This window comes from Plectropomus leopardus, chromosome 6 (genome assembly GCF_008729295.1).
Source record: "Plectropomus leopardus isolate mb chromosome 6, YSFRI_Pleo_2.0, whole genome shotgun sequence".
Taxonomy (NCBI): Eukaryota; Metazoa; Chordata; class Actinopteri; order Perciformes; family Serranidae; genus Plectropomus; species Plectropomus leopardus.
This window is the reverse complement of record NC_056468.1, coordinates 5,779,261-5,806,366: the sequence shown is the minus strand read 5'-3', so window position 1 is coordinate 5,806,366 and position 27,106 is coordinate 5,779,261. Positions and strand designations below refer to the sequence as shown.

Sequence of the window (27,106 nt, the reverse complement as noted above, 5' to 3'; positions counted from 1 at the left end):
TGCGAAAATATCCAAAATAGCATATAAAGTTTTACTGAGCTGCACAAGGCCTCAAACTTTTGAGATGCGTGTGTGTGTGTGTGTGTGTGTGTGTGTAGTATGGTATGTAGCTATATGTCATCTTGTTTGGGAAGTTTGTTTATGTTAATGCTTGGTTAATGTGCATAAATGCTATGATTTGAATGCTGCAAATAATAATAATGATAATAATCTGGAGATTATTGATGTTTAGAAGTGAATCTCATTACCTTTATTTCCTTAAAAACATGGCCAGATTATGACAATGGGCCCCTGGGCACTAATATGCAAAAAGGCCACACAACCTCTCTTACATGGGAGCAAGTCACACAGACTTTGTGTTGGGTTTACCTCTTTTTGTTGTTGCTTTGCATTTCTTGTAGACATTATGCATCTTACAATTTGTGTGTGTGTGTGTGTGTGTGTGTGTGTGTGTTGGGGGGCGTGTTTGCATATTAGTGCCCAGGGGCCCATTGTCATAATCTGGCCATGTTTTTAAGGAAGTGTGTGTGTGTGTGTGTGTGTGTGTGTGTGTGTCTATAGTTTTGTGTCTTTAATGGTTCATTTTGTCTTTTTAAGGTAATTCTGTGTCTTTTTTTGGTTGTTTTATGTCTCTTTGTACACTGTATGTAAAAAAAATATTTCAACTCTAAAAAAAAGGCTGCCTTAAAATTTAAAGTTAACTGGACTTGAGATAATTTTGAAATGATTTAACTAGACTTCAGTCAACTTAAAATTTAAGGCCCAGACACTAACTTTTTTAAGTTTAAAAGTTTCTGTTTACAGTTTATTTGTTTTTTGTCTTTTTGTGGATGTTGCTGCTTTTGTAGTTATTTTCTCTTTAGTCATTTTGTGTCTCTTTGTAGTAATTTTATTTTCTTTTTGATAGTTTTGTGTCTCTTTGTAGTTGTTTGCCATGTTTTGAATTTATTTACTCTCTTTCTGCAGTTCCTTTGCATTATTTTGTGTCTCTTCCTGGTTGTTATGTGTTTTTTATGTCCGTTTAAGGACTCTTATGCCTTAATTTTGACAGTTTTGTGTCTCTTTGTGATTGTTTGTCATATTTTAAAGTTAATTTGTGACTTTGCAGTTCCTTTGGATCAATTTGTGGTTGTTATGTTTTTGAGTAAGATTTTGTAGGTGAAGGACAGGGAATCCCCCTTGAGCACTGGGCTGTCTTTGTTGTGAAAAAATATAAATATCCTTTTTTGTTTCACTTTTTCTTCATGGCTTTACATGAGGTTAAAGTATTTACTATTGAGAAAATAATCTCTTCATTAAAAGTTACTAGGTAAATTTATATGTCAAGTGAGGTAAATTATGTCACCACATTGGCAGATGTTTTCAAAGTTACAGACTAGCTCAGTAGACAGACTGACCTGTTTTATATTCAGTGTCTGATATGCACATTTCTCTGTGTTGGTGTTTGCCAAAGACTTTTGTGCATCTGCATGCACGCTGGAAGAGCGGATGAACACATTATGCCGTGCACACATGTGCATGTTTATGTGCGAGCGTGTGCTACAGTGTGCACATATCTCTATCAAGTGGTGTGTGGGCATTTGGAGGCAGGGCGAGCCCATCGATCGGGCCGTGAGGGGGGACGCCTGCAGCTCTCGCTCCAGCTGCCCACTGGGTGTGAAGGACACTGATGTGACAGCACTAATTACAGAGGCAGGAAGCCAGCGCTACAAACATTCACAGTAGCAGCTCAGCTGGGCTCTGCTCAGCTAAACCCATCCTCCACCAACCACTTTACACCTCTCATCCCTGTGGGGTGGATTGTATTTCAAGAATGTCAGTCCAAAATGACATATTATCCACGGAGAGTGAAGTGAAGCACTGCACTGTGAAACACTGTAGAGACAAGAAATGCTTTGAAATAACAGGCCAAACTCTGTAGAGAAGCAGAATTTTTTTTAAAAAGTCAGAGCAACTCTGAATACCGAAACAGCATTTTAAAGGACCAGTTCACCCCCAAATTAAAAACGCATATTTTCCCATAATGTGGTGCTGTTTGTCAATCTTAATTGGTTTGGTGTGAGTTGCCGGGTGTTGGAAACATAAACTGTAGAGATGTCTGTCTTCTCTCCAATAAAATGGAACTCTACAGGAGTTTGCATGTTCTCCCCGTGTCTGCGTGGGTTCTCTCCGGGGTCTCCGGCTTCCTCCCACAGTCCAAAGACATGCAGCTCAGGTTGATTGGTGACTCTAAGTTGCCCTTAGGTGTGACTGTGAGCATGAAAGGTTGTCTGTCTATATGTGTCGGCCCTGCGAAAGTCTGGCCAACTGTTTAGGGTGTACCCCACCTCGCAGCCAATGACAGCTGGGATTGGCTCCAGCCGCCAACCCTTGCGAGGACAAGCGGTTATGGACAATGAATAAATGATGCAAAGTTCTATGCTTTCTTTCCTATTTGGAGAGAAGGCAGACATCTCTATGGCAGATATCTCTAACACTTGACAACTCTTACCAAAACAATCTAGACTGATAAATAACACGATAGGTAAGAGGAAATATACATATTTTTGATATTGGGGTGAAGTGTCCCTTTTAATAATTTAGTACAAATCAACTGCCTTGCAATTTGAAAACAGAAGAAGACAGCAGTAGAAACAAATACATAATCAGTTTTACTTTTTATTTTGCAGTATTTCCTCTAAAGCTGGACAGTTATCTTGTATTTTTAAACCAAAAACTAATGAAAAATTTAGCCTTGAATTCAAAATCCATTTGTTTTGCAAGACTTGGGGTTCAGTTTGACTTAATTGTAAGTGATAAGTGAAACTCATAAAAGCATAAAAGTAAAATGTCCATTTGTTTCATACTGGTACCTTCTACTTTAGTAACAGACCAAGAACACATAACTGTTTGACATTTCTCAAATATAGCTTGATATAGATTATGTAAAAGCAATCAAGTATCTTCATATCTTGCTTTACAACTTTGTTGTTTTTGTTCTTGACAGTTGTTTATTACTGTTTCTTTCACTGAAACCTGCATTTATAGGTTTTTTGTCCACTTTGGAGCAGTGCAACATGTTGCTTTTCTGGCCACTTGGCAAATGTAAATTTCAGAATTCATTTGTGTTTTTGCTGTGTTTGGGTCTCCACCAACACTTGCTGAAACGTCTTGTCTTAGCTGCTGAATGATCTGCAATAGGCAATATATGCTATCTAGCTGCCAGATTTGTCTGTGTGCTGTTTGGCATTGAACAGTTAACATTCATTCTGTTTTTATTAGATCTTTTAACTGCCTGCTGCACCTGGAAAAGGGTTGACGCAGTGAGACTGAACCAAATCAGTAAAGTTGCTGGCTGTAAAATTATGCTTAAAACAGGCTTAATGGTTCCATGGAGCTGAGGAGAACTGCATAGTTGGCTGATTTTTATGTCCAAATTCATCAGTACAATGACACCATTGCAATTGCTTGTAGGCATTTGATCCATTGTTGAGATTTAAAAAATAGTTAGCTATTAGTGCAGCTTTAAATGTGCCCATATATAATCCCTCCCCATGGAAATGATAATCTCAGATACCCCTTTTTCCACCAACATGGAACCGGTTCTGATCTGGTTACCGCACTGAATTCAAACATTGGTAACATTTCAATCAAGAATAAATTGGTTCAGAACCAGAGAAGCTGGCTCTCGGCTAGAACCAAAGAAATAGCAAGTTTTCCTTGACATGAAGTGCAAACTGCGCTGACATCGGTAGGTGTTTCATATTCTACCATTTGGAAAGAGAGGATGGAAAAGGCCGCAATAAAGAAGTGAAGTCAGATGTCGTCGAAAAAAAAAAAGCTTGCAGTGGTTAAACTAATAGTTGGTCCATTTTTCTTTTTTGGTAAAAACAAACTGCAAAAAAGATTGCAGGTAATCATTGTAATTCGCAATTTTGCCTCTTCTGCTTATATCAGTTGTGCATTGTGCAACGCCTTCTATTGATTACACATTTTGGTTTACAGTGGTTCCACTCAAAACTGGTGCAAATGCAGACTGGTTTGCAAGATATCACCCAAACTTCCAAGTATCCTGAATGAATCGGTTCAAGAAACGGAGCTAATTTGATGGAAAAGGGGTAATGGTGTTCTTTAGTCAGGCGGTTTTCCAGCTCGTGGCTTAGCTACACGGATGTAATGTAATAGACCTAGTCATGCCATAGCAAGAAAAGAACAGGAGTAATAATGACTGCAATCTGCAAGTTCATAACTTAAAAAGAAAGCAGGAACACTTAACAATGATTGGCATGCAGTGCACCCTATTCCATTTATGTGGGTCAGTATCAGGGCCCTGCTATTGTGCACTGGCATGGCTAACTGGGACACTTAATGGAACAGAGGTATGACTAAATTACTTACACTGTTCCTGCTGTGACAAGAAATAACACTCGGCTGTGAAAAATGTTTGTAGTTTGGTTGATAAAATAAGTCTGTGGTTTAAAACTGTATTACTCATTTGTTTATGGAAGTAACTTATTGAAATGTAATGTGAAAGGGGGTCAGTTTTGAGGCTGCACATTTGGTTTAGTATCATCGTCCTCACACTATTTTACAGATACAGTCCCATGTCCTCTGGGTAGATATTTTCAGTAAAACATCTCTGATAAAGCCTGCTGTGCACTGGCAGACTAAAGTTAGTGATTAGTTGGAGAAGAGAGTTGGCAAGATAAACTAAATTAAACAAAATATTCTCCGAGTGTGTGTGTGTGTGTGTGTGTGTGTGTGTGTGTGCTAAGGGGCCGGGACACATTCTGCGTCATGGGCTGTGTTCGAAATCACCCCCTATCACGGATGTAGTGGATAGGGAGTGAGTGAATGAGTGGATGATTTCAAACACAGCCATGATCTGTGTGGAACACACAATGCTGGATGCTGGGTGCTAATCTTGTGCCTACACTGTGCCTATTTTCAAGAGGCAGGTTGCATCTATGGTTGCTAAGCGACCATAACCAGCACTGTATCATAGCCTGCTTACCAGAAAACCTGAGTGCAGAGCTGATCTTCTTCCAGCTGTTGTTTTTTAAGTGTGCATTAGGCCTAAATTATTGTCAGTGGGACAGATGTAAAGCTCTCAGTAGCTCTGCACTAAACTAATCAACTTCCTCTCCATAGTTATCACACACTGATATTTACAGAAGGTGGAAAAGATATCTGCTAGCTGTGATTGGCCGGTCCGTTTACACAAGATGCAATGCATGCTGCTGTGTTCCAAAAGTTGAACTCTGTTAATCTCAGGAGGCAGCTCTCGCGCTCTGAAAAATAAGCACTTGGGTACCCTTGTGCATCACGAAGGTGTCGCTCTGGCTTAATTGAAAACAATAGATTTTAGGGTGCAAAAACAGTATTTGCATGGGCCTGAATTGTAGCACACTAGCCATAATAGCTAGTTTTGAAGTTCTTAGCACTAATGGGCAAAAACTGATTATATCATCTTTAACCCTTTGAAACTTGAAACATTGCTTTTCTTGTGCTACTTTAAGAGGACTCACAATTATTTAAACCTTGAACCCTGAGCAAATTTGTGTGATTTCTCTCAAAAATAATTGGAAAAAGCTAATGTCCAGGTAATTTTCTTGTACTTTTTACTTATTCCTCACTTTTTTTCATTGCTCATTGCTTGTGGATGTTTTTGGAAGAAAACAAGCCAAATTGCTGAGGTCTCAGAGGGTTAAAGATTTTAGGCTACTGCTGCTAACATAAGGCCAGCCTGCGGGACACTTTTGTGATCACACTTGTACCTCTAAAGTGTGGAAATAACACTATAATTGCACATAGCCTGCAGTAACAGTACTGTATACAGTGCTGTGAGTGTATGTATGTGTTCTCTCTAACCTACCAGCTGGAACGGGATGGCACTTTGCTGGTGGCGTTCAATGTATGAATAGTGCCACGTGCGAGAAGTTATCCTCACAGTTATTTTAATTATGTACATTTCTATTGACTTAGCCTCCCTTTTAATTATTTCCTCATTGATCTGCACTGTAACCCAACATGCAGGTCAGAGAACAAGAGCTGCTGCTGCTGCTGGAGGCTCATATGGCTGAAATAAGGCAATGATGAACACACATATATAAATCACTGAAACACACAATTCACATGTGTGTACAGACATGACAAAACTAATGTACATGTATGGTGTCCTCCTGACCTCCCCCGGTGCACCACCGTATATAGAGATTAATACATACATATTACCACTACAAAATATACCACAACCCACACAGTTAGTGATAATTGTCCTTTCTTCCTCTATTCCAGGATGGACCATGGAGACCGAGGGATGGGCGTCTCTCACCTCCGCTATGAGGAGGAGGAGGGTGAGTGCACAAACTGTATGTGTATGATTCATATCTATTTGAGAGCCATCGTGGAGTGGCCTTCTGTTAATAGAGGCAGGAAATTAAGTTGTTACAACTACTTGTCTCCTAATATTTTTAGGAGACAGTTTATTTATCACACTATCATAAAATTACTAATTTGTTCCGAGACTTTTGTGAATGCTGTTCATGGACTGCAAACAAGGAGGGAAGATTGACATGAGATTGATTCATATGAATCTGTATTTTAGGGGATAAGAAGTTGCATTATGCTTTTTTGAGTGACTGTGTGTGTGTGTGTGTGTGTGTGTGTGTGTGTGTGTGTGTGTGTGTGTGTGTGTGTGTATGTGTTTTGTATTCGCACAGAGCAGCAGGTTAGCAGGTTTTCAAAGATCCAGTATTGGTTTGCGTCTCCCTGTTGTTTAGTTATTCCACATGGAGTTCAGTGTATAATTAGTTTTAAAGCTATGTCTTAATTGCCAGCAGATGATCAAACTCACATCATCCAAGTTTTTGTTACAAAACAGGGATTTTACCAGCCAGACGCTAAGTCGCAGGAAAGCTACAGGACTAACTGTGAATAGACTTGATTTACTTTTATTCGTGACTGTGCCAACAGAGAATGCTGCGTTTAATAAGCAGACATGGTGTGAAACATAATTTATTCAGAGTTTGTTAAAGTGGCTGAACATTCATGAAAACACTCCTCTGAGTATGAGAGATTAATGAAAGATCTCATTAGACAATCTGCCAGTGTTACTGGCTGTCAGTCAACTATTTTGGGGCCTTTCATGAAACATTCATTCAAGCCCCTTGTTTTGGAAGAAGGGTGGCCTCATTAAAGCTTGTTCTTAAAGTAAGTTGGTCTTCTGCAGGAACTCATATTTCCACTTTAGTTTTGCATTTAAATGACTCCTGCCATTTGTACAGTATGCTGCATATTCATGTAACCATACAAAAATTGTCCATATTTGTCTCCAGACCACCAGTCCATCTACATCGGTGTCCCAGTGCCTCGAGGATACCGACGCAAACGCAGGCGGAGGCGCTCCAGTCGTGAGGCTGCTGACATAGACAGGGACAGACATTATAACCACCACAGACACCAAGAGCACGACCGCTACAGAGACATAGACATTGAGGAAGGACTCATGGATTCGAACGAGCAGAGTCTCCAAGACATCAACCGCACAAGTAAGTCAGTCACCAGAGAGCCGTGAAACGACATAAAATGATAACCTCACATGGTCGGAGCTCAAGTTATTCTAGATCTGACCTCTCTTCCTGTTTCTGTTGTGCTTGAACATTTTGACTGGCTGATCTCTTATAATCACCAATATCTATCAGCAGCTCAGTCACCTGAAGAAATTTTGTCTTTATTACATTATATTTGCTGTTTTCATATGCAGCATGTCAACATTTCTAAAGTAACATAGTATATGAGGTGATTTTGTAATTGGGAGGTGGAGGAGATGATGCCTGTTAAGCTGTAGATCAATGTTTGAGACCAATTAACAACAACAGTGGTTAGGTTTTAGCAAGACATTGCTGCGTTTCCTAATGCGCCAAAAAATGGCAAGCCTTGCTTTTTCAGAAATTGTGCCCCCAAAACCAGATATTTTATTACCAAGACATAATCTCTTTTTAACAGTTACCAAACAGTTTTGTGCTTAACCTGACCACATGTTAACCAGAGTGTTGTGGAAACAACAATGTATCCACTAAATAAAAAAGAGCAAATGTGATGTGTCCCTGATTTGCAAAAGCATACAGTCAGAACTTTTTTCTGGTAACTGAGTTGCTATCAGCCACCAATCTTGTGTGACTAAACATTAGTGTAGTGTTTGAATCTCAAATCATGACATTAATGCCAAACTTTTTTCTTACCCATAAGTTAGACAGGGTTCTATACTTATGTTAAAGGGACATTCCACCAATTTTACATGTCAAAGATGGTTTAATCAAACTAGTCTGTGCTCCTCAGCATATGAAAACAGTTGCACAATGCCATTTTTGGCTGCACTGAAGTTCCCCTTCAGGAACGTAGGTGACTGATTTGCTCTCAAGTCTATTTGTGCAGACAAGTGTGTTGCTATACACCTGTCTTGCACTTATGCATTTTATAAAACACACATTTAAGACTTTAGAATAAAGGAAAATAATTGGTCTCTCTCACAAAACTTCTGCGAATACAGGAAAGTAAAGCTGAACTTTTGTAGAAATATCTGCAGTCAAGTCTGGTTCAACAAGTTTTCTGCACGCAGCTGCCAGGGCGGCTTTTACTTCAAAATTTAAGAGCGTTCCAAAGCATTGGCACAGACGTGAAACAGACTGTGTCGTGTATTACAGTTTTGTTGCACTCTTCTACGTCGTGCTTTTGATTAGATTTCGCTTCCTTCCAGCAGTTTTAACAGTGAACAGCAGGAGTCTGAGACACAGCCCGAGAGTGAGCAGCTTCTGTTTCAGGTTAGAGTAATGAGTAAGCCTGGCGCAAAATTGTTGCTTGGGCTTTCAAAGATGTTTGCTGCGAAGGTTGTCAACCTTGCAAAATCGATGTGGTGCAATCAGTGGCAAGTGCTGCAGAGGTGTTTACTTTTTGTCTAGACTGGATCCACACACAACTATAGTCTTTTGTGCAGCGTGGGCCTCGGTCCATGGATATCAATAATGCATATGTTGCCATTACCAGTGGAAGGACTATCGCAGGGACAATGAAGATGCACAAGACAACGATAGGAGAAAATAGGGCCCAGTGTGGGAAAGAAGGTCTCAGAAAGTAAGAGTGTATTAAGTTGGTCTCTAGTCTATCTAGCAACCAGAGTAGCAAATCAGTCTTCATTGAGGAGATGTTAGCCCTTTGAAACCTGGTTCAACAGATTTCTTGTTATGAATTCTGATGACTTTCGCAAGTATCTAAATCTCTGAAACTTGAGACCATTGTTTGATTTCTTTCAAAAACATGGGGAAAAGGAAGTCAGTAACTGGGGGAGAAATGTACCTAAAAATGCAAGAAATTTGTAAATAGTGAAAAATGATAAAGAGGGAGAGAGAGTGATTAGAATAAAACATCTAAAGTCATAATTGTCACTTATATACATTTAGTATTATGTTACAGAAAAAACATATAAAAAGCTATTTTTATTATTATTATTATTATTATTATTATTATTATTATTTTTTTTTGTATTTTCTTTCTGTCTTTTTTTTTCTTTCTTTCTTTCTTTCTTTTGGTCTTTTTCTTTCTTTCTTTCTTTCTTTCTTTCTTTAAGTATATTTTTCAGGTAATTCTGTGCAACTTTTTTTCTAATTTCTTGCTCAGCATGGGGCCATTTCTTGTTAAGTTGCTCATTGTTAAATTAGGATTGTTTAAATTGTGGAGCTCTACATCAAACATTCTGCTTAAAAAGTGTAAGTGATCTTGAACTTTATATTCCACTGATATTTTTTTTCTGCTTGCCATTCAAATAAAACAACATATAAGTAGAATGCACTGTTAGTTGCTGTCATTGAAGCACTTCAATATAATTGACTTACCCTCGAGTACAGTAATTACTATACAGCTCAATCCATAGCTTAGCATCAGCTGATTTGCTCACAGCTTATTACCCCACAGCACCACTCATGAACATAGGGTCCAATTCAACCTCTGTACAATAAAATAGATTGTAAGTACAGTAGGCTTATGATTGAATACCTATAATCAGGTAGAAATGTGTGATGCAGGCTTCAATACAATGCAATCATTACTGCTGCTGCAGAGGAAATGCATTGAATGCTATGCAACAGCCTGCAGCTGGTTGTAAAAAAGGGTGTAAATGAAGATATTTATAGTTAGTCCCTAAGGGTTATGATTAACCCTTAGGGACTGTTTGGTACATTTAACATGCTTTTCATTCTGCTTTTTTTTTTTTGCATGCTTTTACAAAAAAAAAAAATTTTGGCATTCTTCATACATGTGGCATAAGTTTTGCCAAGACTGTGTATTTTTGTTTAGTCCAAGGGCCAAGGAGCTCATATATATATATATATATATATATATATATATATATATATATATATATATATATATATATATATATATATGAACTCGATTAAGTGAAATTACAAATAATGAAAAACATTCTTTTTTTTATCCATCAAGTGTCTCCAGCGGCAGAGAGGCTACGTTACATCCTGAGTGAAGATGATGACATGCCCACCCCGACGCTCTTCACAGAGATGGACACTCTGCAGCGAGAAGGAGACGAGCTGGAGTGGAAGGAGTCTGCAAGGTGGATGACCACACTCACAACCACACAGACACACACAAATTCAGGCACAGTCACATGTTGACCACTCAAACACTACAACTGCTCCTGTATGATGTTGCTTTGATTTTGACACAAGATTTAAATCTGGAGTATGTCCACTTGACAAATGATTCAACCTGTTCAAAATTCATATCAAAGTGACTGCAAACTATGTTCACACTATATCGTGATTCAACTCTCTCTTGAAACTGGTAAACAGATATTAAAATTAGGTATAAAAGCTTTAGGTACTCAGTTCTCAGACTCCTGGTATTGTGTTGACTCAGTGACATGGATTACTGAGAAGATTCAACGCAAGGGAGCCATTATTATTACTGTTGCGATGGCTTAAATTTTCAGTCCCAGCGGTTGCTGGTTGTTTTTTTTCTGTGTTGAAAGGTCAAAATTTTAGCTGCAAAAAAAAAAAAAAGGTTGATTGCAGATATAGCATACATTTGCATCTGCATGGCTCATATCTCACCCTAAATCTATTCAGAAACTACCTTTTTAGACAGTTTAGAAATAAATTTGATGTTTTAAGAAAAATTAAGTTTGGTGTTTCCAGAGAAATACAGTTTGATGTTTCTATCAGTTTGAAAACTAGAAATAAAAGCCATGATTAACTTAACAAATGGTGCATTTGTGCCGTCAATCAACATTGTTGGAAGCACTGTCAAAGCTAGAAACAGACTATTAAACATGAGGTCTGGGTAGAATTAATGTTCATATGATTGTCAGCACTGACACTGACTGATAACATTGTTAGACTGTGGAGTGAGAAAATCAAACTGAGTTCAAAAAAACTCTTGACTTACAGACAAGTCATTAAAGTGATTCTTTGACATACATCATTCAAGCCTCACCTCTGAGCTTGACGCTGTTCCTCTGTGAGTGAACTGAGGTCTCTGCTTATTTTCACAAACTTCACATTCATACAGTGTCATGCCTGGAAGCGGCAAAGTCAAACTACACACATCATCTAGGCAGTGAGCACCACCAACAGAGCAGAGGCGCAAAGCTCAAAGACATCTAGACAATTGTGTATTCCTCACCCATTCCTTTGCTCTGTGCGTTTTTGCTTCCTTCAGGTGGGTGAAATTCGAAGAGAAGGTGGAGGAGGGAGGAGAAAGGTGGAGTAAACCACACGTGTCCACGCTGTCACTGCATAGTCTCTTTGAGCTCAGGACGTGTCTCCAGACGGGGACGGTGTTGCTGGACCTGGAAGGCTACTCACTGCCGCAGATAATTGGTGAGACGTTCAAGATCTAGCTCTCTTTCTGATAACTGCATTTCTCATTGTGTGTCGCTGGTAACGCTTTGAATTATGATTTCTGATTTCTTTGAAAAACATAACAAGACATGGCCCAAAAACTTTAAAAGTTTAATTACCTAAAAAAAAAATTATGAGCAAAAAAAAAGAAGCCAAAAACAAAAAAGGATTAAATAAAATATATTTTTAAAAAGGTGTGTGTGTGTGTATATATATATATATATATATATATATATATATATATATATATATATATATATATATATATATATATATATATATATATTACCTACATATGTGTATGTTTGTATATATGTTTTAACTATTGACTATCCAAGAAGCAACTTCTTTAGTCATTTGAGAGAAATCAGGAAAAGTTTCCAATGTAGGCTATGTCTGCTGCTTTAAGAGCATGATGGGTGGGTAGGATTTTGTGACTGGAGGCTATGAGGCAGGGAGAGCCTTTCTTTTTTTTTTTTGCCAAAATACCATTTTTAAGGTGATTTTAATCACAGTAAAGCTCAATAAATACAAAAAAACTAAATGGTCATACAAAAGGCCTCACCTTTAAAAAGTTTTTCATCTTATATTAAAAACTTTACAGTTTAGAAGTAACTTTACTTTGCCAGACATGACAGATTGCCATCAAAATAGAGAATACCTACCTGTGAGTGTTTAAAAGTAACAATTATACTGTATACAATGACATTTGATAAAAATCTAATGCTTAGAGCATAAATGTCTGCTGTGTTTAATACCGAGAGTTGAAAACAGCACATGTTCGGAATACTTTGAGCGTTCACTGTATTTCAGACATAGACATAGACATTTTACTGCCTTTGCTGACTTAATACAGACTCACACAAGCTTAATTGCACGTCTTATCTCTGGGGAAGGGTCTTATGACTCAAAACAAGTTTGATAGATGCCTTTTTGGACCAATAATTTGATAGAAATCATGAAAAAACTACCAAGAGACATGTCTCATTAAGATCTAGTCTACGTTAGATCTTAATATCATGGCAGCCACCGGTGTGTAAACTAGACATGGGCCTCCAAAAATGTAAAGTTTTTTAACTTACAGGGATGTGATATTGGTCTGATCTACTTTCAGTAAGGCAGTGTATACTACTTGACCACAGCAGGCTACGTTGTAAACTAAACTACCTCTCTCAGATTAAGGTTAACTACTGTATGGATATCTCTATACCATAACAACATCTTTGAACTTCCCCTGTTGTTAAATATACAGCTGCCAACTCATGCTTTCCGACTGTCCCTCCCAATACTACTCACTACATGCCATAGCGGAAGCCGCAGATGCATTAGTATAGAGTGGTCAGTAAATCAATTAGATAATCAATAGAAAAGAATCAATGATAGCAGTTACAGTGTTTCCCAGTTTGTAGCAAAATGAAAGAACTGCTGGTAGTGTAAATTGCCCCATATGGCACATTACAGTTTTTATTTGCATGAATATATTATACCTCAATTTCCCTCTGCTTGGTCAAGTACTTGGTAGAATACTATAAGAACAATAGACCAATTCTGCTTGAAAATAGATTACATTTGGCTGTCTCTAAACTGATCTGAATAGAATGGGACCTTGTTTAATACAATATTTCTCCATTGTGCATTGCCCATTATCTTCGTTTTGTAAAATCTGTCTGTAATTGAGCTGTCAATGATTCTTCCTCTTTTCTTGATAATTGTCTTAGAAAATACCCATTTGTCGTGGGGAGTTCTCCAGCATATCATGATGACGATAATACACAAGACAATCTACATTCATTCATATGAGATGCACAAACACTGACTGTTGCTCATAAGGGAGTGTGGAGGATGTGCATCACTCAGTCAAAGGATGGAAATCAACCAGCTCAGTCATTCTTTACATTGAATACAAAACAGTTCTTTAATGCCACTTAAACTCACAAGTCTTAACTTGTAGTCTGACACTTTGAACTTCTTTATACTATATTTAGCCGAAGTCAAAAACCTGGGAAGCAGCACTAACTCTCAGCATGTACTTCACAAAGGACTGTATGTGTTTATTCAGTCAATAAGCAGGTTTCCATTAACCCTCATTTTAAGCAAACTGAAATTGTGAATACAAAATACACCTAATGGAAACACGTCAGTTTTGAAAAAACTCCCGTTTATCGCAAAAAAGTTTTTATGCTTGCATGAGGTGGTATTTCAGGCGATCCGAAAAAGTAAAATTTCACAAAACTGCAATGGAAACACTTTTTTTTCACTTTTATAGATCATATGATGTGCCGCACCAGGTGGCGGTAATGCAACTTTAGGGATGCCAAACGACATTAAGCCCCAATGATAATAAGAACGTAGTCACATAAAAAACAAAACATGGAGGAAGAGATCTACTTAACTCTTAGACAAGACAAAGAAATGATGCCGTTATTAGATTGGCTTCATTGAGTGGCTGCAATAGAAATAAACCTACCAAAATTTTATCATCCACCGCCGTGTTTCATGAAGTGTTATCACGAGAGGAAGGTCGTGTAACATCGCCAGAAAAGTCGCGCAACATCACTCAAAGGAAACGCAGTCATCTTGCAATTGTGTTAAATATCGCTCAAGTTTGTGCAAATCTGTAATGGAAACCCACCCTACTGTTGCATATAATTTGGTAACAAGCTAAAGGAATACAATGTGTAAATCCTTCAAATTGGTATCCCTATCCTAAATGTCCTCATGTGAATGTTTCCTTTTTCTAGATGACATCGTTGAGAGACAGATAGAGGAAGGCATGATATCTCCGGAGCTAAGAGAGAAGATCAGTTTTGTCCTTCTGAGGAAACATCGACACCAGACCAAGAAGCCGATCCACCGCTCCCTAGCCGATATCGGCAAGTCCAGCTCTTCTACCAGTGAGTGTTCACTTATTGGAAATTATTATCACATAAAGAAGAAAAAACACATAAAGAGACCACTATTTCCATGATTAATTATACTGCATACAATTACGGACAGCATGCTCTATGACATACCATCAGATGAATTAACACCCTGTACCCCTGAGATATAGTATTTAGTTTTTGTTATCAAGAATTAGTCTGTTGTGGTCCCACCTATAATTCTGCAGCCTCTGAGAAATCTATCAAGCACATATTTGACTCACTTGGTAAATGAATGACTGCAGTCCCGCAGTCAACGAGGTTCATATCCTCCACAAGGGACGTATTAATGTTTGATGAGTTAATTACCGCTGTAGCATTTCCTCATCTCATCCGGGCAGGACACATACTGCTAGACAAATCATAAAGCGTCACCTCCTACCGCTCTGTTACTGTTTGTGCCTGTTTTTATTTCCCTTTCCCCTACCAGGTCGTAATGCAGGGTCCCGAGGTGGAGCGGGTCCAGGGCCAGGTCTGGGGCCGGTGACCAACTTTAACCGATCCACAGAGGACCTGCGAGTAAAACAGCAGTCTGCCAACTATGGTCGCCTGCGTGAGTATCTGTTACAGTTTGTGGTTTTACATGCATACATTGTGCATTATGGACAGACACATCTCTGTTTTTTAAGGCTAAATACATTTTTATTAAGGAGAAGACACTGTTATTTTTTAATAAGACAGATATTGATTTCATTAACAAACATTGTTAGCAGAAAATCCTCTAAAAAAACATTAGATTTTGAAAACAAACTGATAATCCAGCAGTTTTGACACACAGAGTTTGGACTACCACACGAAGACATCTCCATCATCTATGAAATGACTTTTTGGTTCGACATTTAATATAAAAATCATACAGCTATACTGACTAACTGTAGCCAAGAACAAGTTTCCATCTCGTCACAGACAGATGGCATTTACTGCCCAAAATTAATTCTATGTACTTGTTCACTCAAAGTCCAGATTGATCTGTTAAAGTCAACCTTTCATACGAAGAAAGCTGGACTCAACTCAGTCATTCCAACACACATAAACAAGCAAACAAACATTTGTTTACTGACCCCAATTTCAAAGAGTAATTACATTCCTCAACATTCTCTCTGTCTTGAGGTAAAATAAACTACTTGAATAAACAGCTCACAGATTGGCATTCAGCATGTCAAGATCTCCATCTCAACAAATTAGAGTTATGAAACTGTTTTCCCGCAGCTTTCTCATCTTCCACTTGCATCTTAAAACTAATTTGTGCATCAACCTGCGTTCAGCATTAAAGGGACCAATTTTACTCTTGTTACTGTTTGGATTTTTTTTTTAAGTTTATAAGTCTTACATATTACGCCAAAGAAGTTAAGATGAAAAAAAGAAGAGAGAGATTAAAGGACTTTCTTCCTTTGGTCTTATTTCTTACCTTGTTCTCTCTTTTTCATAAAAGGTGTGAGTGTATTTATTTATTTATTGTTATTTTCTGGCTGTAGTGTGTGACACCCAGCAAACTTTGAGATGTTGAATGACCGTTGTTTGAACATCTAAAGATGTTCCAAGATAAAAAAAAATGTGCCGATATAAACAACATCTGGCTGTCAGCTGGACGTCCTCCCTGAGTGTCTTGGCAACATCAAAATATGACACATTTGCTTTTTTTTCATAGCAATAATTTGACCAATATTTCCTGTTTTGTAAGACAGGGCCAGTTTTTGGCGTCTGTCCATTACTAGTTTTGGCCAGTGATGTGATGACATCTGACCAATGTTTGCTGAGCAATGCTGCGTCATTAATGATCTAAAACAGCATGTAATTCAGATGTTATAACTTTTGTTGTTGTTGTTTTACACTCCAGGTCACGCCCAGAGTCGGAGTATGAATGATATCGCAGATACCCCCAGCACAGACCAGGTGATGATTTCAATCTTCTGCACGTACTTAAGCTTTGCATACTGAAATATTAGAGATATAAATTGACTGAGGTAATAAATGATCACTTGGCTTCACAGCCTTAAAAACAACATTTCCTCAAACAAAGCAGGGTTTGGCTTCATCATCAAATGCATGTCCCTATCTTTTGTAAAAAGCAAACTGTCTCTTTATCTGCATGAAAGCTGTCTCCAGGGCCTATACTCATTTTCCACTTTGTTGCTTTCCATTATGCAGAGATTACCTATCTCATATCTCAGCGAGGCGTTGCGTTGCGTTGTGTTGCGTTGCGTTGTGTTGTGTTGAATTGATGTTTCACTGGAGTGGCGGGAGGCAGCTCTGTCCTAAGTGTCATCAATCTTTCATAGCGGTTTCCAGTGAAGGTGACAGCTAGTGATAGAGGAAGCGTGCAAACACATAACTCACTCATTTGTGTGGGGATGCAATAAATGCTTAACACAGGTTTGGGCTGATGGAAGGTCGTGCTGTTGTTGCTTGGATTAGGCTATCGGCCTTTGAAACAGACAGGTCAGGATTAAGTGTCATTCACAGTGATGACTAATGTACAAAAATGAAAGAACGAGAATGTGTGTGATGTGGGCTGTGAACTTTATTTGTTAGTGTGACTATGAGGACGAGCACTGGGCGTCCAGTTCCAAGTACCCCAGTTATGAGTTGGCTGGCTGGATGTTCACATTCTCTTTACAGGCTCACAGTAGGTCACATGTGACAGTGGACAAGTGATAGTTTCTCTGTGTGTGTGTGTTTGTGTGTGTGTGTGTGTGTGCCACATTGTTTGTGTCAATATTGAACTCGCATCAGAAAAAACATAGATCTCGTTGTCCTGACCGCGTGCTCGGCCCTCACATGTAGCCGCAGATTCAGGGCTGCGAGTTATTGGCGAGGCTCTCCATCACTGAGTGTTATTGTGCCGCCATCCAATTTCCTGCTGCACCTTTACATGCAATCAGAGAGGTCAGGTTAGCTCGCCATCCCTCTCTCAGTCACAGCTGTAGCAGCTTACGTTTGTTTTTTGCCTCTCTGATTGCTGTTTCTTGAGGTGCAATGTCGGCAGAAATGTTATCTCGAAAATGTCTGCTGATTTAACGACGCCCTGCCACACCTTATCTGCCAGGTTCAGAGAGACTGTTTGTAAACAAATGATTACAAGATGAAACTTTAACAATCCCTGTGGAGACATCCACTCATTGCTGCAGCAAAAGTAGAGCTGCAACTAACTATTTTCATGATCAGTTTACTGGCCAATTATTTTCTCAATTAAGCATTGTTGTTTTCTTCTAATAAACATCAGAAAATAGAGAAAAATCTCCATTATAACTTCCCAGAGCCTAAGGTAAGCTATTTAACCCTTCGAAACCTGCACCAACATCGCTTTTCTTGTGCTGCTTTCAGATGCATGTCATAAGTATTAAATCTTTGAACCCTAAATAAATTGGTGTGGTTTCTTTTAAAAACAAGGGGGAATAAAGCAAAGAACAACAAAAATAAAAGCTAGGGAAAAATATCTATGGAATAAAGAAAAAAGCTAGGGGAATACTACATGTATAATGATCATAATTGCATATTTTAAATAATTTTACAGAACTATTGTATTTTTAAGCCCTTAATTTCTGTTTATATATATAATAATAATAATAATAATAATAATAATAATAATAATAATAATAATAATAATAATAATAATATAATTATAATATTTTACACTTTTCCTTTTTTTTCAACTAATTTATATAAGTAATTGATAATATGTATTATATGTATGATTGAGTTTATTACCTAAGGAGTTTGCTTTTAAATTTATACATCTAATTGCTTCAGGAAAAATAATAAATATAAAAGAAAAATAAAAAAGGGAAAATTTAAAAAAAAAAACATTAATGTACCGAAAGTAAATGCACACTGTCTTACCCTGTCCTCTCTTTCTCACTCCTCTTCCTGTGGCTAAAGAATAAATTCATGAAGAAAATCCCCAGAGATGCAGAGGCATCCAACGTCTTGGTGGGTGAAGTGGATTTCCTTAACAAACCCTTCGTAGCCTTTGTCCGCTTGGCCCAGGCTACAACACTGGGAGGTCTCACTGAGGTTCCTGTTCCCACTAGGTGAAATGCTCTGCAATGCCTTCTTCATCCTCACTCCAACAAAGCCCTTTGCATACATACCTGCCACCCAAACACATAACTCACATTTGTGTTATCGCCATACAGATTCCTGTTTATTCTCCTGGGACCCCAAGGAAAGGCCAAGTCTTATAATGAGATTGGCCGAGCCATAGCAACCCTAATGGTGGATGATGTAAGTGTCTGTCATTGTGTTGTAAAATATCTTTCCATGTCACGCCTTATATATTGCCACATGCTGACATGGCCTCAGTAAATGTAATGTGCCAAGTAGGAGCAGACAGTGTCATTTACTGTAGACAGGGTTTGAGTTGGAGCTAAAATGTACTGTATGTTCCGTGTGATTGTGTTTTAAGCACATGCGGAAGTGACGCCGATTGTTGAGCAGCAGTCTGGAGCACAGTTTCTACTGGGATAATGAGTCACAGATGGCTTCCTAATGGTGTGTTATTCTCGCTCCTGAATGCAACTTTAGCCGATATTGCTTCCTATATCACTGAGCACAAAGCCGCATTTAAACAGCAGATGCAAATAGGAAAGAAATAATTGGCTATTATTTTAAATTGCCACAGTTATACACAGAATATTCAATGGTCACAATCAAACACTAACAGGGTTGAGGGTTAGAAATCTTTGGTTGACCTCCATTATAATCTGGCATCGTAATAGGAGTTAAATCTTTCCTGTGCCCCTCAGAACCACATGACCTCAGGGAGGTCACATTAAAACATATAATATCTGCAAAACTGATGACATTCCCATCAACCTGAGCTGTATTTTAACTAGTAAAAACCACACTGTCAACAAGACACACTTATCAGTTTTGTAAACAAAAACATGCCTAATGTATGAGGTTTGGCCTGCTTGTATCTCATTCGCTCTGCTGAATGCATTATAAACATTATATCTGCTGGGCGTATTAGCAAGGCCATGTTGGCATGTTGACATTTGCATTTAGAAGTATCAACAGGACTGTATAATAATGTTACCTCACCTACACAATGAAAAAATTCTCACTGGGTTCATTTCTGTGCTTATCTGCATGTGCCCACCATGGAAATTTCCTCAATGGTGCATGAAGCAAAAAAAAAAAAAAAAGATAATAATGAAAATAAATTAAAATAAAACCCCACAATCTTCCACATCATTTGGCCTCTAGAGCAAGCGCATTAGAGAGCTTCCAGGCTGGCTAACTTATACTGACTGAGCGGCTTATCTCTGTTTAGCCCTTCGCCAACGTCATCGTGGATGAAAATGATTAAATTGTGCAGTTCCTCTAGACTCTAAAACTGTTATTGGACCAAATGCATCAAATCCTGATTGTGAAGCAAACCATTTTGAAGAGCTTGTGATGCTCAAAATAATTTATCTATTGATTTACAGTTTTTTTCCATAACATAATCTAAGGGGAAAAGTTTTTAGGGCCCCATGGCATCACTTTACAGACCTAGGAGTTGTAATGTCCACCCCAAGAGTTCCTCTTCTGTGCAATGGAAATTTTGGTTGTTTAATGAATAGATAAGGTAGACTGTCATTAGATGATAGAAATTGGGTTTCAAGACTGAACTTCAGCCAATGTATGCTGCCTCTTTTGCTCTCCACACAGATTGTTTATCTGCCTCTTAAACATGACTGGTCAATGCTGCTAGGACTAAAAATGGACTAAAAACTGAAACAAAATGCTTCTGATACCAAACATCTGTTTTGCTGCTTACAGATTCTTCATACATGTGACAGATTTCTGTTTGTAGAGATTAACAAACACAAACACAAACTAATTGGCTAATAAAGAAGCAGAAAACCAAAGACTGCAACACTTTTATTGTAAAATTTCTTTTCTCAAATGGTTTCACTAAAAGTTCACTTTATGATTTAACATACAATAAATGCAGCTACCCCTTAATTGAATATACAGTTATTAGCTGGCTTTAAGTACCTAAAATCTAGCACCTTGGCAGCGTAGAGCACAAGACACCAACACATTCGGTGAATGTTGTACAGACTAGAATCAAGTTAAGCTGTGTGGGAGTGAGAAAATCAATGAAAATACCACATACCATTCTTGGGCGAAAAAAAAATCTGCCTTTTTTCGCTGGCTGCAAAAAATTGCTGCTTTTCATTTGAGTTAATGCTCTTTTTTTCCGTATACAGTCCTAATGACCTGCAGTGTGTGCAGCGTGCAGTGACCATTTAGAAAACTAGAACTGGACAAATGCCAAAATCATTGCCAATTAGAATCAACCCTTTGATTATGCTCCCGTGCACTTGACTTCAGTGTTTCTAGGGCATGATTAGCTACTGACTGACAGTTGTTTTTGACTGTAATCCAACTGAGGTCAAAATGTCGATATAGCTCCCACAGTTCATGTTTAACAAGTCTCCAGAGGCCGTCAGAGAGGATGGGAAAGAGTCAAATCCCAGATATTAGAGCAGTACATACTGATTACTATCACTATGATATATCCAGCTGAAATGATGAAATCTCTCTCTCCGTCCCCAGCTCTTCAGTGATGTGGCCTACAAGGCCAGAGATCGTGAAGACCTCATCGCAGGCATAGATGAGTTTTTGGATGAGGTCATTGTGCTGCCACCTGGAGAATGGGATCCCAAAATCCGCATTGAGCCACCCAAGAAAGTCCCCTCAGCTGACAAAAGGTTGAGTTTTACCATCCACCTCAGTATTTCACATTAAAGCTTCCTTTGTCTGTGTCACAATAAGCAGTATGAATGAAGTTATAACCTCATTAAAAATCTGCTTGTTTTGTCAGAGATTTAGACAGCAGCTAAATAAATTGTTTCCTGAAACCCTGAGGTTAGAGCTTTATGCAGGGTGTAATAATGCCTCCATGTCAGCAAGCCCCAGCCAAAGTTTGCTGGATGAAAAGCTGCTGAAACAACATTCATAACATCATGGAGTAACTATTTAATAATCATACATGAATCAATATCCCCCATTTTTCCTCCCATCTGTGCCGTATGTCTCTATTCTGCAGGAAGTCGGTGTTTTCCTTAAACGAGCTGGGGCAGATGAACGGCACAGCTGGAGGAGGAGGAGGCCTAGCGGAGGACGAGGAGCTGCCAGAGCAACACGAGCTCGGAGAGGAGCTGGCATTCACTGGACGGTAGGTAGTCCAGGCCACATGGCAAACTGCGGGGAGGTTTGGCTCACATTTAACCTGATTCTGGCATATGGAAATTCAATTTGAACATCAATTCATCAAAATTTGGCAAAGCCGAAAAACTATTTGGGTACAAAATCAACTCCCCCAAAAAGATGCAGATGCTGCCTAATGAGCACTTCAGCTGAGGATACACATGATTAATCTTCGGTCAGATTGGTAGCCTTTGACTGCCAGACTCAGCTGTGCCTAAAACAACAGAACCAATTAACCAAATGTTCCACCTTGTGTTTTTTTTTACAGCAGGGTGTATAGTGGAAAATGTGATTTTATTCTGATCTAATGCAGTGATCTTTTCATTACGTTTTTCTCGTGTCCATACATCCACCCGTATGTACATAGTGGATCTACGTCTGCACATTCAACCATTCCATTCTCATAAATTCAATATCTCAAGAATGCTTTGAGGTCATTTATTAAAATTAGGTACAAACATCCACTGGGAATCCACACTAAACTAATAATATTAGAATTTTGTGGTCATAGGTCAAAAATCAAGGTCACTGTAAATTTGTGTCTCATTCTTGTGAGCACAATATCTCAAGAACACCTTGAGGCAATTTCTTCAGTTTTGGCACAAACGTCCACTTGAACACAACAATGAACTGATTTGAATTTAGTGGTCGAAGGTCAAGGTCACTGTGACCTCAGAAAGCATGTTTTTGGCTGTAACTCTAGAATTCATATGCCAATTATGACAATAAATAAATAATTTATAAGTAGATAAAATTATTCTAGTTTTTTAAAGCATCCTAACCACTGTGTGTGTCCGTGTACAAAAGCTTCTGTGGTGGTCTTTACCTGGACATAAAGCGGAAACTGCCCTGGCTGCCCAGTGACTTCTACGAGGGTTTCCACATTCAGTCCATCTCTGCGGTGCTCTTCATCTACTTGGGCTGCATCACCAACGCTATTACCTTCGGCGGTCTACTAGGAGACGCTACTGACAACTACCAGGTAAAACGGAGCGAGACTGCCGTACTCAGGAAACAGAACAAGGGAATTTATTTCAGTCAGATGTGCACTTTTAACAGAGAGACACATGCAATCAGGCTATGGGTCACTAACAGAGGTTGGACTTAGCAATCGCAAGACACCAATAAGTCTGCCATTTAACAACAAGTAATAACATTATAGATTTAGTTTTATGATATATAGTAGATTTATAAAACAAACATAAATGTGTTTTGCTTTTTAATTTGTATGTATTTGTTTCAACAAATCTGCCAAAAAATTACTGAGCTGTCAAGTTAATGTTAGCTAAGCTTTAGCTCACTAAATATGTTAATGTGCCACATGACCAACCGTTTCTGTGCAACTTCCACCGTCAAACAAAGCTGGAAGCTGTTGTGTCTTTAATTCTGAATTCACATGTTTAGTATACTGAAGTTATATTTTTTGTAAACAAACAAAATTAGCTTTGGCATAATTTTTTTCCAAATGGCGCTCAATAACATGATGTTAGTTTTTCATGGTTCTCTCCTGCAGCTTGATTGGATGCTGTTGGATTGATTCAAACAAAGTGGATCTGGGGAATTAAATGTCGACTTGCTGAGAATAGTTAATGTAAGCTGATTCAGGGAGTACACTGATTCATGGCACTTTTTAAATAACATTTACAATAATCTTTGGGCTATCAAGTACTTTTCATCCAAAAGACCCAAGTCCATGTGAAGTCACTAGTCTTTGATCGTCGTGATTTTAAAGTCCAAATGGAGTTGCAAAGTCTTTTTTGATTTTGTCAAGTAGAGTCCTAAGTTTTCAAACTTGTGGATTGAGTCTAATTTTTTTTCACTCAAGTTTTTAGGAATAACTAGCATGATAATTAAGTAAAATACCTTTTCCCAGAGGATGCTAAAACCATTACTTCATTTAATGGTTTGCTATTCATCAAGCTGGGAAATATAAAGAATATGTGATAAAATAAAAACAGTGTTCATCATTTAAATTCAAACATCTTGTGACTGTTTTTGTTTGCTTCATTTAAAACTTCAAAGAGAAAACAAGATCCAACAAATTTTGATGATCAATACCACTCTCATGTCTGTCCGTTAAAGATTCAGCAACAGCAAGCAGTAAACTGACTTACTTTAGCATAAAGACTGGAAACAAGGGGAACAATTTATTCTGGTGTTGTCCAAAGATAAGATAGCTCATATGAAAACCACAGTGTAAACTGGAACAAAAACAAAACGTCAAGGTGCAGTTTTATGGAGGTTAATATATCAAACTTTTTATTGGATGATAGCAGTCATTTTCTGGAATCTTGTGGTCTGTGTGAGGTGTCCAGGCATCCGAGCACAGACTTTCAGAAGTCACTGCTCCCAAACTGCACACAGACCAGCATGTTAGCTACCTTTAAACCTCAATTTGTTCATTTTTTCTACAGATTAAATGACTGACTGACTGTTTATTTATGAGCTTTATAGATGCTGGTAGACTGAGTTTGTTACAGAGCCAAGTTAGCTGTTTTCCTGCTTCCAGACAATACGCTGCTCAATCTATCTTCACATTTATTTTAGAGATATATGAGATCTTCTTATCTAACTGTCAGTAAAAAAACAAATAAGCATATTTCATGAAATGGCTTCCCCTTATCAGAAAACAAGGAAACAAACGATTTGGGATGTGTTGAATTTATTACACCTTAGAGATAAACATTTATTTTCCTTTATTTAATGAATACATTGATACTATATCAGTCCATGCACGGATGTGTCTAGGGTCAAAGCATGCCCAAACTGATGCTGTAGCATACAAGTAAGTAGCAGCTGTAGATTAAAATCAGCTGGGGTCAGCTCAGGAAGTTCACGTGTAATTGCGTGTCATATTTATCAGGTTAGATAAAGATATATTTACAGTCTTTACTTGTACACTGCTAGTTTGTTATGCGAATGACACTGTTTTCCTCTTTTTAATTTTGTTTTGCAGCATTATCTGATTCAATATGTCAATCATCTGAATGTGTTTGCATATTGGAAACAACTGAGAGAAACAAGACATGGTCATTAATTTTACTGCATAGTCATAAAGCAGCTGTGTTATTGACTGAAATATGAACTTGTCCTTGCCAGAGAGCATCAAGCTAAATAAGTGAGTCCCAGCTTTCAGTGCACTGAGGTCAGAGCACCCAACACAAGAAAACACACACAGCACACACAAATGTGCGCAGGAATCATTTCAGATAAGTGCTTCGACTAGCACTCAATCACTCCCCTTCCTGCCAAGTAGATACAACATCTTGTTTAACCCTTTATCACCTGGACCATCATCTGTTCCCTTGGGCTGCATGAAGAAGCCTTTCACAAGCATTTTAACCTCTGAAACCTGAGAAAATTGTTTTTAATTTCCTTTAAAACAGAACAAAAACATAATGAACAACTTTGCAAGAAATATCCCAAAAACTGGAAAAAAAAATTAAAAATTAAAAATTAAAATTTGACATGGAAATAATTTTTTTTAAAAAGTCCAGAAAACTCTCCAGAAAACTATATTTACAGTGCTATATATTGAAAATAATGTAACAGAACAAAAAAAAGAAAATGATCATTTTGGGGGCACTTTATTGAGGTTATTTTCTTGTTTTTTGTTTGTTTGTATGATTGGCTTTTACTTATTTTTCAATAATTTTCTTGTATCATTCATATATTCATTTTTTGCTAATTTTTTGGTTCATTTCTTATGAAGTTGTTCGACACCCTCTGATGTTTTTGAAAGAAAGCAACCTAATTTGCTCAACCTAATTTGCTCAGGTTACACACACACACACACACACACACACACACACACTTCTGCTTAGTATTGTGTCTGTTTTTTTCAATTCTGTCGCAGTTTTGTCCAGCTGTTGTTTCATTCCCCAGCGGCTTGGTCTGAGCATCGTTTCACAACAGCTCCTCTCTGCTGCCTCCTCACTGTTTCTGTGTGTATAATAACTTCCTCCTCTGTTTCCCAACAGGGTGTGATGGAGAGTTTCCTGGGTACGGCTTTGGCTGGCTCTGTCTTCTGCTTCTTCAGCGGTCAGCCCCTCATCATCCTCAGCTCCACTGGACCCATCCTCATCTTTGAAAAGCTGCTGTTTGAATTCAGCAAGTGAGCTTCTGTAGAGCCTAATAATCTTGCACTTGGTATACACACTGGGAATACTAAGTACTGCTGACCCTCTTTAATGTCACTTAAGGGAATATTTGATAATCCTTTTATGGAGAAAAACATAACTGAATCTTCTGCTGTACAGTGTGACCCCTTTTCATGATTTGCATTTAGTACAGGAAAGTTGCAGTTATTATGTTACCTTGATAATCATCAAAATATGCTCACAAGTCTTAAAATAGCACTACAATATATTGGAATCACTTCACCTTTCATGTTTAATGAAACAAATATTGCATAACAGATAGAACACACCTTTTTTATTAGGCCAGCTTTTTTTTTAATTAAAAACAAATAATCACCCTTCAAAAGCCAGTCTTTTTAACTGTTTGAAATGACATAATTTTATCAATATTTATTTATTTTATTTTATTTACTTAACCTTTATTTAATCGGTTGTTCCAATTGAGATAAAGAATCTCCTTTCCAAGGGAGACCTGGCCTTGATAGTCAGCAGTGAAAGCACAAAGTTGCAGACAGAAACACAAAAGGAGACAAAATACAGTTCACAAGCACTAAAATTTGCTTTAAAAGAGAACTGTGTATGAGTCAAAAGAGAGCTTTCTGTGAGTCAGTTGAACAACCCGGCAGGTCAAAACATTGACAACCTATAGCATCTGTTTCAGATTTAAAAAAACGACACAAGCTCCTTCAGTTTCAAGTCATTCAGTAACAAGTTCCAGGCTGAGGGTGCAGAATACCCAAAAGCCCTTTTCCCAATTTCTGTACAAGTGTTTGGGACAGAGAGCATAAAAAGGTCCTGAGAAGTTGTGAATACTGTCCGGAACTTTTCTGCATTAAAACACACAGTTAGTGAGGGAGCAGACCAAGAATTGCCTTATATTTTAAGGTGTACCAATGGAAGAGCCTATGGGTCACCAGAGCAGGCCATCCTACCAGAGAGTACAACTCAT

General features: G+C 38.1%; 1 protein-coding gene across 1 annotated transcript in view; it reads left to right on the top strand.

The window, feature by feature from the left end:
• slc4a5a (solute carrier family 4 member 5a) overlaps positions 1-27,106 on the top strand; it is a 56,062-nt gene that overhangs the window by 10,399 nt on the left and 18,557 nt on the right. Inside the window, exons 2-14 of the mRNA XM_042487571.1 lie at positions 6,277-6,335; positions 7,317-7,529; positions 10,477-10,606; positions 11,713-11,873; positions 14,636-14,788; positions 15,246-15,368; positions 16,653-16,707; positions 18,688-18,846; positions 18,952-19,039; positions 21,365-21,519; positions 21,858-21,986; positions 22,826-23,000; positions 25,999-26,132. Of these exons, the coding sequence (XP_042343505.1) occupies positions 6,278-6,335; positions 7,317-7,529; positions 10,477-10,606; positions 11,713-11,873; positions 14,636-14,788; positions 15,246-15,368; positions 16,653-16,707; positions 18,688-18,846; positions 18,952-19,039; positions 21,365-21,519; positions 21,858-21,986; positions 22,826-23,000; positions 25,999-26,132 (1,733 nt within the window). The 5' untranslated portion in view covers position 6,277. The remainder of the gene's footprint in view (positions 1-6,276; positions 6,336-7,316; positions 7,530-10,476; positions 10,607-11,712; positions 11,874-14,635; positions 14,789-15,245; positions 15,369-16,652; positions 16,708-18,687; positions 18,847-18,951; positions 19,040-21,364; positions 21,520-21,857; positions 21,987-22,825; positions 23,001-25,998; positions 26,133-27,106) is intronic.